At 40.4% G+C, this 19,165-nt stretch overlaps 1 protein-coding gene across 1 annotated transcript in view; it reads left to right on the top strand.

The window, feature by feature from the left end:
- The window catches only part of VWA3B (von Willebrand factor A domain containing 3B), a 210,539-nt gene that overhangs the window by 106,347 nt on the left and 85,027 nt on the right, over positions 1–19,165 (top strand). The window contains exons 10-14 of the mRNA XM_069073058.1: positions 444–598; positions 5,266–5,404; positions 6,052–6,183; positions 13,822–13,920; positions 17,417–17,599. Of these exons, the coding sequence (XP_068929159.1) occupies positions 444–598; positions 5,266–5,404; positions 6,052–6,183; positions 13,822–13,920; positions 17,417–17,599 (708 nt within the window). The remainder of the gene's footprint in view (positions 1–443; positions 599–5,265; positions 5,405–6,051; positions 6,184–13,821; positions 13,921–17,416; positions 17,600–19,165) is intronic.

Here is a 19,165-nt window from a genome sequence, read left to right as displayed (position 1 = left end):
TTCCTTCTTTTTTCCATCCTTCCTTCCTCCCTTCCTTCTTTTTTTCCATCCATCCTTCCTTCCTTCTTTTTTCCATCCTTCCATCCTTCATTCCCTTTTTTCTTTGTTTCCAATCTCTTTGAGGGTAGGAACTGTATCTTATATTTTGTATTGCACACAAAACCTAGTATAGTAGCTTGCACAAAGACCGACACTGAATGCATGCTTGTTAAATTGATGGTTAATTCAATGGCCTATTGTCATTTTTCAGAGCATGACTGGTCCCAATGACTACAGATGCAAATGAAGTAACAGAGCTCCATATGGTCGTGCCAGGGATGTGTTGAGGGGCAGAGCCAAGATGGTGGAGTAGAAGTGGGATGTCTTGCTACTTGGAATATGTTGCTCATAAATTCTTTTAGGGACATGAGGTTTCTTTTTGGTGCTTGTTGTTTTCCCTGTAGGAGACAAACAAGAAAAATGTCCATGCAAAATACTGTAACAAGTTTGTCCACACTCCCTGGAAGGATGGAACTATAGTCCACGTTTACGTCACTGCAGACAAATGCAAGGCCTATGAAGAGAAGATGAGCAATGCCTTGGAGCTGATTGAGAAAAGGTTAGTTGCTTTTTTTCCTCAGAAGCAAAACAGCTCAGTTCTTTCCTGGCATTTCAAAAATGGTTCAACCTTGTTGTGTGCAAGCATGATGAAGCAAGGACCATTGGTGACTGGGTTTGGGGTCTTTACATCTCAGATATGTGCAAATAAAAGGACCCATTGGTTGATGTTTTCTAAATGTGTGGTGCATCTGGGACCAGGCAGATAACTCAGATTTTAAGCCTTCTTTAGTTTCATTCCTGGAGAATAGGGTGATGTTGCTTTAAAAAAAAATAAACGGTAAATGAAATATGTAGTTATTAGGTTTGACACATTGCTGTCATATGTTACAGAACATGATTTGCAAGCGTCTCATGTCCCTTGTTCTCATGCTTAAGTGACATTATTCAGTATCACCAGAGTCCTCGAATATTCCATTTCAAGGTACCTGCTGAAAGCATAAGATCAAACCACAAAGACTGACATGCTGTTTGAAATTTTCCTATTACTCAATTTTAAAAGAAGTGCATGTGACTCCTTCTGTCCTTGTCAGATTTGGTAATCAGGCATGGTACTTTAGCCTATTTTAACAATATAATAAATTGATCACTTGTCGATGATCTATCAGAAGGGTTTTTTACTCAAGTGCTCCTAGTCCAGGCTGGACTCTTCTTGGGTGAACCTCCCTCTCCTGCCACCATTCTTTCAGAAGACCCCTCATCCCTTTCAGCACTCCCCATTCCCAAGCTCCCAAATGCCTTCCTATAGTCCTCTTGTCTTGCAGGGTGATAGGAGGGGAAGCACCATCCTTCCAGCCTTCCCTGCCTCACCCCCTACCCCAATCTAAACTTTCATTTCCCAAGTCCTATTCTTCCAGTGCCCAGATTCCCTTATAGCAGGACACATGACTGATAATAGATTTACCCACTATACTCATCTTTGCTAATGAGCTACTGGTCCTACATGATAAACAGTAACCCTCAGGAGTGCCCTTGGGCTGGTGGGAAGATGCTGTTGAGAGTGGTATAAAGGAAAGAAATCACACCAGGAAATAGTTTCAGGTCTGTCTGTTCCCTAGTTCCCACCCAGCCAAATGTCAGGAGACTGCGGCCCTTTGTACTTGAACTCCATGATTGTTTTGTTTCAGGCTGGTTCCTGTTTCCCGAGACCACAACCTGCATTTTAGGCTTCCTGTCACAAGTTGATGGCTCCCTCGGTGTGTGGGTCATTCTCTTTCTGTCTACTGTCTATTCTTTTCTATTATCTAGCCCAATTCTGAAGTGTGGGGTAGAAAAAGCATTATATTCTCCTACAAAGGATCCTCTACTCAGAAATGGTCATTACTGACCAGAAGCACGGTAATGACAGATTTCATTTCTGATGTGTGTGATACTTCTAGAACAAACCTGGTGATTTCTGAGACTGTATTTGGTGGGTTATCTTTGGATTATGAAGACACTTGGAAAGAATAATAACACTTTTTGGAGACCACGAGAGTCATGAACTTCCCACCTATATTATTGAAGTTCCGGAGGCCAAACAGATTTTTACTTTCTTTTGTAAAAAATTAATTAATTACTTTTTAGTTTTCAACATTTACTTCCATAAGTTTACATTTTTTCTCCCCTTCCCTCATGGCAGGCAATCTGATATGCTTCTGCACACACATTCCTATTAAACACATTTTCCCATTAGTCGTGTTGCCTAGAAGAATTAGAATGCATGGGAAAAAACATGAGAAAGAAAAACAAAACAAACAAAAAAGAAAACAGACCGCTTCAGTTTGCATTCTGACTCCATGCTTCTTTCTCTGGATGTGGATGGCATTTACCATCATGAGTTCTTTGGAATTGTTTTAGGTCCTTGCCTTGCTGAGGAGGGCCACGTCTATGAAAGTCAGTCACCACACACTGTGGCTGTTACTGTGAGCCGTTTTCTCCTGGTTCTGCTCCCTTCACTCAGCATCAGTTCATAAAAGTCTTTCCAGGTTTTTCTGATGTCTGCCTGCTCATCATTTCTTATTAGCACAATAGCACTCTTTTATATTCATATACCACAACTTGCTCAGCCATTCCCCAATGGATGGGCATCTCCTCCACTTTCAATCCTTGGCCACCACAAAAAGAGCTGCTGTAAATATTTTTGTACATGTGGGTCCTTTTCCCATTTTTATGATCTCTGGGATACAGCCCTAGAAGGGGTATTGCTGGGTCATAGGGTAGACTTTTTCTTCTTTGTCCCCCCAAACTCCTAATAGAATGTTGTGCATGTAATAGGCATATATAACTAATACATGTTGATGGTTTTTTTTTCCATTTCCATTTCAGTTTCTATCTTAGAGATAATAAGGTTTAGATTTGATCTGTGGTTGCAAAGAGTCTTAGGGAATAAGAACTAGACCTTTGATTTCCTTGGCCGAGGTGAAGAAACTCCTATTGGCAATTTATTGGAGCCGGCTCCTACAGGGAGAAAACCATTGCTAAGTTTTCAGTCTGTGACTTTACATATTGGAATTTTCAAATGCTACAAATCAGGGCATGATTTAATGGTTTCTTGATTGTCTAGACTTAAGAAAGCAATGGAGAAAATGTTAAGAATGCAGATTAAACCTTTTTTTTTTTTTAAGCATTTACTACCATACTCCTGCCCTCTACCACTACATGGCTCTGTAAATTAATGTCTTTGAGAGTTTTAAAGAGTACCAATGCATAGAGCAATGATTTGCACAGGGTCACATAGCCTGTTTTTGTTGGAGGTGAGATCTGAACCCCTTCTGATAAGAATGTTTTTAAGTGCACAAAATTAAAGAACCAAGATTACAAAAGGAACCAACTATATTGGAAATAGAGTCAACAAAACACTTTTTAGTGTATCAACCTTGAGTTAAGAACCATTGTACTTGGAACTGACCATTTCACAGATGGGGAAACTGAGACTGAGAAAGGTTAAGTGACTTGCCCAAGGTCACACAGTTAGCGAGGCAGGATTTTGATAGATCTTCCCCATAACAGGTCCAACGCTCTTATCTGCTATACCCCTTATTTCCTATGTCCTTTTAAAAATCAGAACATTTGTTAGTGTCCAGCATTATGATACCTCCCTCTCCCTTTCTTCGTGATTTTTCATTTTCAGGCTACTGACAGTGACTAAGAAACTATACATACCAGTTCTTCTGGCACCAGGGATGCAATTAATTTCTGCTTAGTGACCTTAAATCATTGATGGCCTCTGGCTGCCCTCTCACTGAATCCTTTGTTAACCTGGCTAATTAATAATTCTGTATTAATCAAGATCTTTAGTTTCTCCTTACCCACTAGATTACCTACCAGGGATGGGAACTTATGGCCCCAAGGCCACATGTGTCCTTCTAAGTCCTCAAAAGGTCCTTTTGCCTGAGTCCGAGTTTTACTTTTATTAAGGGGATGTGTTCTGGAAAGTTTGGATTCTGTCAAAGGGCCACACTTGAGGACCTAGAAGGACACATGTGGCCTTGAGGTCACAAGTTCCCCACCTCTGATACTGTTTGGTCAGTACTTACACACCTGTAAGGAAAAGGGTGACAGCTGTGTGAGAGACTGACTTTCTCACCATTCATTGGCCTTTTCACCTTCTACTTGGAAACCAAAGCCGTGTGTTCTATTCCCGAGTGTTTAGAAATGGCTCAGCTGAAGTACACGTGGGCCTCAAGGAGCCACGGGAGTCTCTGATAATTCTCTCTAAACAAATAAAGAAAAACCTTGTTGAATTAGCAGAACTTGGGAGGATATTAACCCAGCAGTCCTGCGTGGCCTTGTCTCCTGAGGCCCATTTAGTTTTTAAGAGCTTTATGAGTGATAGTTTCGCCTTTAGCCAGATTCTCATTTCCATGTTTCTTTAGAGCTGCCTGAGGAGGGTGAACAGAAGACCATTCACACAGCTGGCCGAGTTCTTGGTCACAGAATATTATCCACACATCCTTTGACACTGTCCATATGTCTGGAAGAATGCCCTGGCATTACCAGCTCGAATGTGGGTGGTTCTTGGGTATCTCTCTATTCACAAATAAGATGAACAGTGGCTTGAATTAGCAGTTGGGTGGATCAGTATATAGAGGGAGGCCTGAGTTCAGACTTGCCCTTTGACATTTCCTGTTGTGTGACCCTGGGCAGAGTCACTTAACCTCTGTTTGCCTCAGTTGCCTCAATTATAAAAAGGGGATACCTACTTCCTAGGATTGTTGTGAGGATAAAATTAAATCATATTTGTAAACACTTAGCCCAGTGCTGGCCTAGAGTAGTTACCATATAAATGCTTATTCCCTTCCTGTCCCTGCTTCAGATGATCTTCAATAACAATTAATATGAACATCATTCCCATTGAATAGCTTTGGAACGAATGGAGAGATTTATTTCTTCATCAGATCTATTTCCTTAATTTTCTTTTACTTGAATCTATAATAAAGTGTATATTCCTTGAATATGTGTGCACTTGTTGGGGGAAACAGAGAGGATTGTTAGACCCGTTGCAAAATTATCCCAAAGAGGATAAGTAAAGCCCAGGCAGACATTTGGGAAGGCAGGGGAAAGTAGCCATTTGAGGTCTATTGAGTTTCTCCCTGAATGGTTCCTTAAGATTTCAGGAATGTGCTATGATACCTGCCTGCCATTAACTCTGCTAACCTCCCTACCTTTCCTTTCTCTTCTCTCCAGGATTAAATGGCTACAAAATGGGAGCCAAGGTCTCTTTGGCCTGGTGCATGAAGATCATATCTACATTCTCATCGATACATCTCATTCAATGAAGAGTAAACTGCCTTTGGTGAAAGAGAAGATTTTTCAGCTTTTAAAGGTTAGAGAAAGCAGTCACTTCTCCTGACTTTGGGGACCTATTTACCAGCAATGTTATCTCAGTCTATTATCATTCATTGTGGGATAAGGGACCAATGGAGAGCTGAACTCTTAAAGATATGGGCAAGAGGAAGCAGGGATTGTGTGAGGTCAGAGTCTATTCTTAAGCAAAAATGTTAGAAGGGCTCCTCCTTAGCCTTTGAAAATGACAAAATCAGTAGATCGTCCCCTTGTTTGGAAGAGCTAGTGGACTGTATCCTCACCTATGGTTTTAGAAATTTCCTATTCTGAAAACTTGTTGATGGGAGGGAATTTGATTCTTTTATTATTTCCTCCATGACCCCAGTGTGGAAGATTTGGCATTGGTGGTGGAAGGCAACAGAGGCTTTCTAGATGACTTTTACCACAAATGTTTTCTTTCTGTTTCTGAGCATGGATTTTCAGCATCCAAACTATAAATGCTTTACTGAAATGAAATGCCTTTGACTTTGAAGAATTGGTTTTTAATATAATTTTAATGTCCACAACTAAAAAAGTTGACTCCATTGGCATTGATATTTATTTGTCATTCTGTGAATTTTCCAAAGTACCTTTTGTCATATTGGGAAAATGAATATTTTATGGTTGAATAAAATTTGTCTATTACAGGAGCAGCTGGTATTCAAAAAAAAATTCAATTTTGTGAAGTTTGATGGTAAGGCTGTTGCTTGGCAGGAGAAACTTGCTGAAGTTAATGAAGAAAATTTGAAAATGGCTAAGGAATGGGTTAAAAACCTTCAGGTAAGATGAAGATTATGACTTGGAAAAGAAGCATTAATGAGTGGGATGGAATCTATTCTTATGTCTGTATTTATTTAAATTCTTACAAAAATGCTTTGAGATCCCAGAATGAGAGTTGCTAAATAAATATGTTCACTTTTAATAATAATGAATTCAGGCAGCTAGGTGGTATTGTGGATAAAGCACTGGGCCCGGAGACAGGAACACCTGAGTTCAAATCTGGCCTCTGACACTTATTAGCTGTGTGACCCTGGGAAAGTCACTTAACCCTAATTTGCCTCAGTTTCCTCCTCTGTAAAGTGAGCTGGAGAAGGAAATGGCAGACCATCCTAGTATCTTTGCAAAAAAAACCCAAATGGGGTCACAAAGATTTGGACATGGCTGAAATGACTCAACAATGATAATTGAAAACAAGGAGTACATGAAAGTTAGCCAACCAGTTGATAATATATTGAGTTTCTGCTGAATCTGGTAGATTGCCTTTTTTTGTGTCCCCCATGCTGAGCCCACAGTACCTGGCACATAGCTTAATAAATACTCTTTGATTGTTCGATAGATCGATACACTCATATACCATAGTTTCCCAAGCCATTCCCTAATTGTTGGATGCGTACGGTGTTTCCATTCTTTTGCTATTACAAATAACACTCATAGGATCACAAATCTTGAGCTGAAAGGGACCTCAAAGACCTCATAATTCCAATTCCCTCATTTCTGAGGAAACTTGAAGCCAAGGGAAGTTAAAGTGACTTGCCCAAGGTCACACATGAAGTAAGCATCAGAGTCAGGATTTGAACCTTGGTCTTTCAGCTCAAGGCAGCTTGGTAATGCAAGTGAATAGAGCACCAGGCCTGGAGTTAGGAAAACTCATCTTCCTGAATTCAAATCTTATCAGCTGTGTGACCCTGGGCAAGTCACTCTGCCTCAGTGTCCTCATCTGCAAAATGAACTGGAGAAGGAAATGGCAGACCATTCCAGTGCCTTTGCCAAGAAAACCCCAAATGGGGTCTTGGAGAGTCAGACAACATTTGAAACAACTGAATGACAGCTTCCCGCTCTGGACTCGTTCTTTCCATTGCACTGTGCTGCTTCCTAGGAATGTTTTTGTATAGATAATTGGTTTTCCCTGGACCGGGGTATGAATAGTTTGTTTCCCTTATCATATAATATCATATGGATTTCTAAAAAGATTGTACCAAATCATAGTACCATGAGCAATGTTCCTGTTTTTCTGGAACTACACCATTGGATCATCATTTTAGAGGAAATAAAATTTTACAGTATCTAACTGTGCTTTTTAAACACATAGCCAATTAAAAAGGATATTCCTTTTCTCAAAAATTTTCCTTTCTTGGAGTGTGTGGCCTTCGTCTTTTTTTAAAAGTTCCTTTTTAGCAACCCAATAATCGACCAGGTGCTTGAAAAGGCACCAAGAAGAGAATCAAAATCTGTTTTTTGATAAGCCAAATATGGCCATGGACCATAGCCATCTTTAAAGCAGTCCAGATGGCGGACCTCAGAGACCCAGATTTGTCAAGGAGCAAGAGACATCAGCAGATCACTCTGAATTTTAATCAAAGCTGAGGCTTTGCCATCATGCAGAGCAATCCTATTCCCTGGAGGTTCTGTTAAAAAAGGAAGGACTAATTACCGTATGAAGTAGCAGTAGCTGTAAAATTCTGGGCCAGAGTGATAACTTGGTCGTGGGAAAGAAAGTGCTGATTTCATACTTCCAGCGTGAATGAATAACCCATGAAATTACCAAGTGGCATGAGAAACCAGCGTGATATAGACAAAAAAGCTTTAGATTGGGAGCCAGAGGACCTGGGTTCCAATTCTGAGTCTGTCACTCACTATCTCTGTAGTGGGTCACTTCCCCTTTACAAGTCTCAGTTTTCTTGTCTCTAAAATGAAGGGGTGGCTCTAGATGGTTTCTGAGATCACTTCCTGTTCTAAATCTGTGATCCTATGGACTGTGGCTTATTGACTATAGGTATCGGGAAAACTTTCATTAGTTCAGACGCTATTTAATGGATTTGGAATTTGCAATAAATCAGATATGGTATTGTGGTTCTCATGACTTTTAAAACATGGAAATATAGTGGGTTCTGTGTTACAAAATCACTAGAGATGACCAAGTGAATATGAAAACCCCCAATATTTGCATAACTGATCATTTTAATGAATGAGCTCCCATATAAAGGCTCAATCAGTTCCATTTTTATGCCCTGATACCGTAAGTGGACCTCAGTTGCTTACCAGGTTAAGTCCAGAATATGTAGCTTGCCATTCCAAAAGCTTCATGATGTGGAAAGTTCTAGTTTATTTCTTAACTATTGCTATAAAATGGGAGAAGCTAGTCTAAGGTGTCTTTCAAATCTAAGTCTGTGATCAATCAACAAGCATTTATTAAGCACCTTCTGTGTTCTAGGCACAGTGTTAGGCATTAGGGATACAGAGACATAAATGAATCCCTGCCCTCAATACCAGCCATCTAAATAACACCTAATATACGTATGTGAACTCCAAGCCACAATACAATGGAACTTCTTTGAAATTCAGCTGAATTTTATGAAAGGCCAAGAGAGCGACACTTACATTTACCAAATAACAGGTGACATGCAGAAAGACGGGTTGAAAGAGAGGTGAAGAAGGGGTGGATAATCTTATTAAGCTCATGCCAAGAGGTATTCAGGCAGTCTGTTTAAACTGCGCTGACAGCTGAAGGAACAGTAACCAAGTTAGTTTTTCACCCATAAACACACATAGATAAAATAGCATTAAAGCTATATCTTCAAGACAGAAAATCCATAATGAGGGCTTCAAGCTGTCTTTTGGAAGCACTTACAGTATACGACAGCATCCAATATAAGTTATTTAGCTTCCTGGAATCATTGGAGCTAAAGTCTAACCTCAATGTAATTTGAATTATATTTTATGGTTCAGTCTCCCCCCTCCCCTTTTGGAAGCAGAAAAATTTTTTAAACCCAACAACAGTGCCTGTGTGATTTTTTTTTCCTGTGGGTTTCAAGGGGCAGCTTTGGAATCTCAAGGCCAGTCTTTAGAAAATATGCTTTTAGAATGGCGCCACGAATAGAGAGAAGGTCAAAAAAGAGTTACAGAGTTCATCGTCATCATTATCTTCACCACAGATATTGCCTAAAAGGCAGTCAGTCAATAAACATGAAAAGCCTACTGTGTGACAGGCATCATGCCAAGCCCTGGGGATTCAAAGGAAGGTAAAAGACAGTCCCTGATTGGAAGGAGCTCATCTAATGGGAGAAATAACAGACAAATAACTTTGTACAAACAAGCTATATATAGGAGAAATTGGAAATAATCAACAAAGGGAAAGCACTGGAATTAATGGGGTTTGGGGAAGATTTCCTGCAGAAGGTGAGCTTTTGACTGGGTCTTGAAGGAAGCCACCAAAGCCAGGAGGTGGAGGTGAGGAGGGAAAGCATTCTAGGCATGGGAGACAGTCAGTCAAAATGCCCAGAAACAGGAGATGGAGTGTCTTGTTCTAGGAGGCCAGAGTCCCCAGATCATGGAGGAGAGGGCCTGTATGGCATAAGAAGATTGGAAAGAGTCGGGGAAGAGTGCAGGTTGTACAGGGCTTTGAACACCAAGATCTTTTGTATTTGATACTGGAGTTCTTAGGGAGCCACTGGAGCTTTTTGGGTCGAGGGAATGACCTGGCGAGACCCATGTTTTAGGAGCATCGCCTGAGAGCTAAGAGAGGAAAGATGATGGAGATGGCTGGCTGATGTTCAATGAATAGCGTTTGTTAGTGTTTCTTTGAGGTGCTGTGACAGAATCTCTCGAGTTACGGGGCTAATCTCCTATACAACAAAAGGGATTTCCATAGGATCTACACAAAAAAGAGTAGAAATATTAAACTGATATGTTAATAAGTAGTACATTTATAGATCAAGCAAGTAACAGGAAGGTTAAATATAGGAGTGGAGAAAACTGGGCTCAATAGTTGTAGGGGTGACCGTCTTGTGTCCGATGTATGAGAGCTGGTGGAAGTTGTCAGCCCTTCTCTAATCAATCCAGGAAAAGTTCATGGATGAGTAGCTATCAGAACCTATGTAAGTAAAGGGCTACGAATGGGAGGGGTCCAGCGGAATCACCATTCAAGGCTTAGAGTGCTACCTTGGTAAGGCTCAAAGGAAGGAAAAGGATGAATAAATGAAGATGGAACAGAATGTTATTCGAACCGATTAGGGAAATAAAATGATATTCAGTACCCTGATGAAAGACTTAAGAGCGTAAAGTATATAAATCTTGGACTTAATCTGTAGGAAGCAGGAAGCCCCTTTAAGGAACAGGTGAAGATGAGGGTGGTCCTCCACAACGCAAATCACCATCTCTCCTAGGTACTGCTTCTCTTCACCCCCTCGATGTTCTTAGCTGAGTGTCCCACACTCTATATTTCCCAAAGGGAACTCATTATCTTTCTTCCCCCTCAAACCCACCCCTCTTCCAAACTTTTCCTTTTTCTGGTTTATTTATTTATTTGGCTTTTTGGAGGGCAATTGGGGTTAAGTGACTTGCCCAAGGTCACACGGCTAGTTTTTGTGTTAAGTGTCTGAGGCCGATTTGAGCTCAGGTCCTCCTGACTCCAGGGCCTGTGCTCTATTCACTGCGCCACCTAGCCGCCCCAACTTTTCCTTTTTCTTATTAGGGTACTGCTTTCTATCCAGAAAGGTTCAAAAACCTCATGTCATCCTCGATTTCCCATTCTTTCTCATCCTATATATATTCAATTGGAGGCAGCTGGTAGTGCAATGGGCCTGGAATCAGGAAGATCTGAGTTCAAATCCAGCCTTAGTTACTGTGTAGCAATGGGCAAATCACTGAATCTGTGTTTGCTTCAGGTTCCTAATCTATCATATGGGGATAACAGCATCTGCTTCATGGGGGTTTTGTGGGAAGCAAATTAAACACACACAGTTATATAGTGATAGATATATAAATGTTGAGCCCCTTTCTTTTCTCTCTTCTCTTCCCTTCCCTTAGTTACCAAGCCTTGGCAATCATTTCTTGGTTGAATCCCCTTCTCTCTACTCACAAGTTATCACCCTAGTTCAGGACCTTATCATTTCTCACCTGGTCTATTCTAAATGTTTTCTCCCAGCATGAAATATTTCCTTTCTCCACTCCATCTTCTACTTAGCTAGCAAAATTATTTTCTTGAAACACAGATCTGTTTGTTGTCATTATTGTTCTTTTTCTAAAATAATAATATTTTATTTTTTCCAATTATATGTAAAGACAATTTTTAACATGCATTTAAAATAGATTTTGAGTTTCAAATTTTCTTCCTCCCTCTCTCAGCTCCCTCCTCCCTAAAATGGTAAGCTATTTGATATAGGTTATATATGTGCGATCACATAAAACATATACCATATTAGTCATGCTGTGAAAGAAACAGACTAAAAGAAAAAACATAAAAAAGAAAAAAAGTGAAAATGATATGTTTTGATTTGCATTTAGACTTTCTCTGGATGTGGATGTCATTTTTCGTCATCAGTCCTTGGAGATTGTCTTAGATCATTGTGCTGCTGAGAATAACTAAGTCGTTCACAGTTGATCATCATACAATACTGTTGTTACCGTGTACAACATTCTCCTGCTCACTTTACTTTGCATCAGTCTTTCCAAAAATCAGTCTCTTTTCATTTCTTATAGCACAATAGTATTCCATTACAACCATATACCACAACTTGTTTAGCCACTCACCAATTGATGGGCATCCCCTCAATTTCCAATTCTTTGCCACCACAAAAAGAGCTGCTATAAATATTTTGGTACAAATAAGTTGTTTTCTTCCTTTTAAAAATCTCTTTGGGATACAGACCTAGTAGTGGTATTGCTGAATCAATGGGCATGCACAGTTTGATTGTCCTTTGGGCATAGTTCCAAGTTGCTCTACAGAATGATTGGATCAGTTCAGAACTCCACCAACAGTGCATTCGTGTCCCAACTTTCCCACATCCACTGCAAGATTTATCATTTTCCTTTTCTGTCATATTTGCCAATCTTACAGGTATGAAGTGGTATCTTAAGGCTGTTTCAATTTGCATTTCTCTAACCAAAAGTGATTTAGAGCATTTTTTCATGTGACTAGAAATGACTTCGATTTCTTCATCTGAAAACTGCATATTCCTCTCCTTTGACCATTTATCAATTGAAGAATGATCTGTATTCTTGTAAATTTAACTCAGTTTTCTATATATTTGAGAAATGAGGCCTTTATCAGAGATGCTCTAAAAATTCTCAGCTTTCATTTAGTCTTTTTTTTTTACTCTTCATGATCCCATTTGGGTTTGATAGTGGAGCAATTTGCCATTTCTTTCTCATTTTGCAAATGAAGAAACTGAGGCAAACAAGGTGAAGTGATTTGCCCAGGGTCACACAGCTAGTAAGTGTCCAAGACCAGATTTGAACTCAGGATGATCTTCCTTATTTCAGTCCCAGTGCTCTATCCATTGTGCAACCTAGCTGCCCTAGGTGATTCCTCTGCTGAATGAATTCTAGCAGATTTCTGTTACTTCTAGGGTCAAATACGAATACCTCTGCTGGTCACTTAAAACCCTTTGCGATCTAACTCTGTATTTCCTGGTTTATACAATATTCCTCTTCATGCACTCTACAAGCCATTCAACATCTTGCTTTCCTTTATATGTGACACTTCATGTCTCGTTGGGGTTCCCATCCTGGCTAGCTAGGTGGTTCAGTACATAGAATAGCAGCTCTGGAGTCAGGGAGACTTGAGTTCAACGTGGACTCAGACACTTACTAGCAGTGTGACCCCAGACAAGTTATTTAATCTCCACCTGCCTCAGTTTCTCCAACTTAAAATGGGGAAAATAATAGTACTTACGTCACAGGATTGTTGTGAGAATTAAATAAGATAATATTTGTAAAATCACAGTGCCTGGCACATAACAGGTCCTTAATAAATGCTTCCTTCATTCGTTCGTTCGTTCGTTCGTTCCTTCCTTCCTTCCTTCCTTCCCTCCCTCCTTCTCTCCTTCTTTCCTTCCCTCTCCTTCCTTCCTCTTAGAATTCCTAATTTTCTTCAAAGCCCAGTTCAAGTGACACCCCCTACATTTGGTTTTTTCCTGATTTCCCCCTAACTGGTAGCACTTCCCCCTCAAAATTGCACTATTTTCTATATTCTTTGTTTATGTTTGAGAGAGAGAGAGAGAGAGAGAGAGAGTGTGTGTGTGTGTGTGTGTGTGTGTATTGGGGAAGGGCTTCCCTAAAAGATGTATGTTCTTTGAGGGTAAGGACTTTTTCACTGTTGCCTTCTTATCTCTAGTGTCTACGAGTACCTGGCACATGGTACTAACACACATTTAATACATATTTATTGCTTGGATGATTTTATCAGGATAGGTAGAATGATGATATTGGAGGCAGGGTATTTGATGAGAAGGATATTGCTGTAAGTCCTAGTATATGACCAGAGTTTGGACCAAGTCCAGATGGAAGCGTATGGAAAGACGTACAATTTGGCAATTGATTGGATGTGTAGAATCAAAATTAGATAAACTCATCACTCTTTAGTAATATTCCAATGTCTTTTTTTCTTTTTAATCCTCTCCCCCCACTCTCTATCCTAAGGTTGGAAGTTCTACCAATACAATGGATGCCCTTAAAACTGCTTTTGCTGATAAAGAAACAAAAGTAATCTATATTCTGACTGATGGGAGACCTGACCAGGTAATATTTTAGCCATAGGGAGAACAGGGAAGAAGCAGTAGGAAGTATTTGAAATAGCACTTTGTGGTAAACTGAGTCTCCAAGTTCCTCAAAACCAATTCTAGGTAAAAAAAAACTATCCAGAAGGTTCCCACATTTTTCTTAAGTTGGAAACCAGCTTTTCCATTTAAAGACAATGGGAATAAAATGAAGCAAGAAGAATTATTGACTCTTTTAGGTTATGCACAACTATAAATGCAATACTCCACGAAAAGAGAAGATGCCTTGCTTGTGAAATTACATGCCCATGGAACAAGGTATTGGAATTTGATTTCTGGGAGAAAACGATCTGATGGAATATAGTAAGGAAAGAGCCAATCAGGGGCATACCTATATATATATTTTAAGAATTAGTGCTAATATTATCTTTCAGGACCTTATCATTCTCTTCTCCCTTTCCCCTGCTCTCATCTCTATACTACCCATAGTCAGAAAGTCCTTACTGAAGGTTGCTACTGAAGGTTAGATGAATGGAACTGAACAGCTTCTTCCTCTAAAAACTATTTAATATACAAATACAGGGAGCCACTCAGTCATGGATACCCAACCAGTGGCCATGCCTGGTCTGGTTGGGTTCCCTTCTCACCTCACGAATTCCCTGCCCCTCCAAGTCATGGGAGATGTGCTACTGAAAGCAAAAGTTGAAGCAAAGAATATATTTTCGTGTGAAATAATGTAATACAGAGAGGCAGGCCACAAAAATCCTTTCTGAAATAGAGAAGAGGTAAGTTCAAGGATTTTGTTAGATTGATTCCATCTTCTTAGTAAATTAGATTAGGTCATTTGCTGGAAGTAAGGAAGGCAGATTTGTGGTTTACAGATGAAAAATGTTTGGAATAGCTGCCAGAAATGTAATAGATGCCAAATTTTTCTGCCTCTATGTCCCCATCAGTTTCATCTAATCCCTTCTTTCCATTCAAACAACCAGCACTTGAGTTCATGCCCCCATCCCTCTCACCAAGATTATTGCAGCAGCCTCCTAACTGATCACCCTGATTTTCAAATCTTGCAACATCTTACACACTGCTGCTGATATAATTTTCCTTAAATGTAGATTTGACCATTATTTTTATTTAATCAACTGCAATGGTTTCCTCTTAATTCTAGGATAACGTATTAAGTCCTCTATTTAGCTTTTAAAGTTATTCACAACCTGGCCCCAACCATGTTTTCCAGCTTCATTGGGCATTACTGCTCCTACCCCACTGTGATCCAGCCTGTCCTGATCTTCCCTCCTGCTGGCATCCTCCCTCCAAAACTACCTTGTATTTCATTTTTCTGGGGTTTTTTGCATTTATTTAGTTTTTAGTTTGCTGCATGTGCATATACACGTACTTTTTGTCTCCCTTATTAGAAAGTAAGCTCTCTACTATGGGATTGTTCCATTCTTTTTACTTACCCAAGCACAGTGCCTGACATATAATAGGCACTTAGATTCTTCTTGATTGAATAAAAGAGAGTGAAGAATCAGGGTGGCTGGGTGGCGCAGTGAATAGAGCACTGGCCCTGGAGTCAGGAGGACCTGGGTTCAAATCCAGCCTCAGACACTTAACACAAAAACTAGCCGTGTGACCTCAGGCAAGTCACAACCCCAGTTCCCCTACCTTCTCTCCATCCCCTTCCTCCCCCAAAACCAACAAAACAAAAACAAAAGAGAGTTGAGAAGAGGATTCTGAGTAGAAGTGTAGGGCCTCTCCAAGCTAGAGAGCATGGATTTGTAGTTGGCTACTAGAATGAAAGCTTCTTAAGGGCAGAGACTGTGTTAGTCATTTTTATATCCTTCAATGCCTAGCATAGTGTAGGGCCTTGTACATAGAATGCTGTAGTATAAATCATAGATGTCAAACATAGAGATGGCATTGTATTATGACCAAAAAAACCTTCCAGCGCAACACGAACTGGATTAAAATACAATTGGAAAATATTTAACAAAATTAAAAATACAATAGAAATAGATAATATTATTAAGTGGCTTTCTTAAGTCAATATGTCAATATCAGGGGTCTTTATGTATGGTTTAGTGACCCCATTTCTACTTGAGTTTGGTTGGTTTTAAAACTTGTTATCTGTGTGTTATTGTATTTTTATTTCTTTTGTTAAATATTTCCCAATTATATTTTTGTCTGGTTTGAGCCCCTCTCTGTATGGCAGGCGACCTCATGAGGGCTTGGAGACCAAAGACCAGGTCTGCGTGCAGGATCACCATATAGATGTGTGATCACCAGCACGTTTTTCACCTCATTGAAGCTCATCCATTAAATAAAATGGAATGAGCACTATTTGGGCTATGCTCTTCACCAAGTGGTTGTTAGAGAACAGTTCTATGAGCCTTTGAAGTGCTACATAAACATGAATTACGTCATGTGTGGAGTTAAATTGATTTGATCCCTTTGCTAGTTTTGCTGGTTTGTCCCTGGCTTGGCTGCCAGAGATCGTGGAAAGCGGACAGTGGGAGTGACCAAGGATTGGCGATTACAGTGGTGTGCTACCCAAGGCTTACGTACAGCACAGCACGCTAAATCTCATTCCCCAAACTCTGGGAAAGATTCTTGAACAACAAACACCCTTTGTTAATTTATTTGGGTCCAAGAGAACCAGGTTCATTCTTTGTCACTATGGGAATGGGAATACGCTATGGACATTCTTCTTTGCCAGCTTTCTTGTGAACTCCTGGCTGTTTGTCCTAGTCAAAGAGGACCAGGACATCAGGAAGGTGATGCTTTCACTTGCAAGTGAACTGGACTTGAGTGGGGCCAGGTCACCAGCCTCACTTTCTCCCCTGGAGCCATCTGGGTCCAGTGGCAAAATATACATCAGGATGATTGGAGATGGCTGAGGAATGACCTCATTAGTCCTTAGGGGGAAGCATTAGCATGCCATTTGCAGACTGCATAAATGCTAAGATAGTTCTCCACATTCCCTGGTCATGGTTCCATTAGAATGTAATCTCCTTAAGGACAGTGACAGTGTGCCTTTTGTCTTTGTATCTCCCAGCACTTAGCACAGGCTGGAAAGCCCAATGCTTTGCACAGAATAAACTCCTAAATGAATGCTTACTGATTAGTTTCCCTTAAGTGTTTGCTTTATAACCATTGCTCTATATGCAACGTGTTCTGGGTGCAGATCATTACCATCAGAGTTAAATGCATTTTTTAAAGCAAAAGGAAATAGAAGTCCAGTTGCTTATTTAAACTCATAAATCATATCAACTGCTGACTTTATATGCATGAAGACCACAACCAAGCCACTGACTTTAAAAGGAAGCCAATACATCCATTGTTTAGTCATGAAATTGTAAAACGAAAATTATTGGTGTCACAGTGGCGTGTGTACTAAGAAATTATTCTCTTCTTTTCCTTCCTTTTCTCTCTCTATCTCCTCCCCTACCCCGACCCTTTTCCTTCTTCTTCAATTTTCCCTTCCCCCACCTCTGTCTTTTAAAAATAACCAACAAAAGCCTGTGGAAATAATCTTTTGTCAAATCCAACATCGAAAGAAAATCCCTATTCATACAATCTCCTTCAACTACCACGATGAAGATGCCAATGAATTCTTGAAGGAGCTCTCCTTCAGGACTGGAGGAGAATTCCATTACTTTCATTTTGGTTCCCAGGATGCTTTGGAGCCAGGTGTTTACATGGTAAGAATGCCTCTGACAGGGAAGGAGGTATTTGGTGTTTATTTGGTTTAGAATTACAGACCTGAGGGGCAGGTAGGTGGTTCAGTGAATAGAGCACCAGCCCTGGAGAGAGATGGACCTGAGTTCAAATCCAGCCTCAGACACTTAACACAAAAGTAGCTTGGGCAAGTCACTTAACCCAATTGCCTTACATTTCCCCCTCCAAAAAAAAAAAAAAGAATTACAGACCTGAGGTTAGTGAACCATGATTTTCATCTTATTACAACAACCACCACAAAACCCTACAACAAAATGCCACCTAAGCACCTGGGCATGGATGATCCTGTTGGCTTGTATCTGTGTATAGCCCATCACGCAGCACACAGGAGGACTGCTGCTGTGGGTAATTTTAAGGGTGGAATAGCATAGTGCAATGAACTCTCCAGAGTCTCCCAGCTCTCAGGTCTCCCCTCGCCACCCACCCAAGCTGCTTCTCTCTGAGCATTGTGTTGCGCTTTCATCACTGGCTCCCTTAATGCCTGCTTTCTGAACATGGCTCGACTCAGCATCTGACTGGCCAGAGTCCACATGTATGTGTCTGATTAGTTAAGAGTCCTCTTGTACCAGTCTGATTGGCGCAGCACAGAGGCATGTAAGACTGAGGCTGGGAAACTGAACAACACACACAGAAAAGCAGCAACAAAGACCACTTTGCTGGCTATGCCAGTCTGTAAGCGTGCACTGTGTGTATATTGCTTTGTCCCTAAGCTGGTGCTCTATCCCCTTATTGCCCAGAGATGATAGGATCCTTAGCCTGGCATAGGAAAAGACAGTGGGAGCGGCTGCTTGCTTTTCTTTCCACCAGAGAAGATAGAAGAGAGAAAATGGCAGCAAAAGTTGTATCTGTATGTTTTACTCAGGTCCTTGCTGAGGGTGTTGAGTTTGGCAAGAAGACCTGACTTCAAATCTTGCTACAAGAAACACTACCTGTGTGATTTTGGGACTTTGGACATCTCTTCGAACCCTGAATCACTTTTCTTATCTGTAAAACGAGAGAGCTGGCCTCTAAGGTTCCTACCTACTCTGAACCTGTGATTCTGAGATTATGTAAATGTCAGGGAGGACATTGCCAAGGATGAGGAGGACCTGTTATCCTTCCTTTTACTTCCTGTTCAGTTTCCCCTTCTTAGAATCTCTATAGTTTACTCCTTAGCTCTCCACCAGAAGAAGGCAAAACTGTATCTTGTACATCTAAGCCTTAGTGTGGGCTGTGAGTGCTTCAAACCCCTTTATCATTTTAAAAAATGTTTATTTTCATTATCTTCACTAATAATCTCTTCTCCTCTCATACCCATTGAGAAGGAAAGAAAAATAGTACCCATTATACATATGAAGTCATGCAAAACATATTAGCCATGTTGCAAAAAAGAAAGACAGAAGGAAAGAAAGAAGGAAGGAAGGAAGGAAGGAAAGCAGGAACCTCTAAGATACCTTCCAGCTCTAGCTTTGTGTTCTTATGGAAATTAATTCCCTTGTAATATTGATTACTTGACATCCTGTTTTTGGAAATGGCCACATGTAGACTGT

Source organism: Petaurus breviceps, unplaced genomic scaffold (assembly GCF_028583685.1).
Source record: "Petaurus breviceps papuanus isolate PSGF00001 unplaced genomic scaffold, PetGlider_PUasm1.0 90849, whole genome shotgun sequence".
Classification (NCBI taxonomy): Eukaryota; Metazoa; Chordata; class Mammalia; order Diprotodontia; family Petauridae; genus Petaurus; species Petaurus breviceps.
The sequence above is the reverse complement of the archived record's forward strand: the minus strand, read 5'-3'. Positions and strand labels throughout refer to the sequence as shown.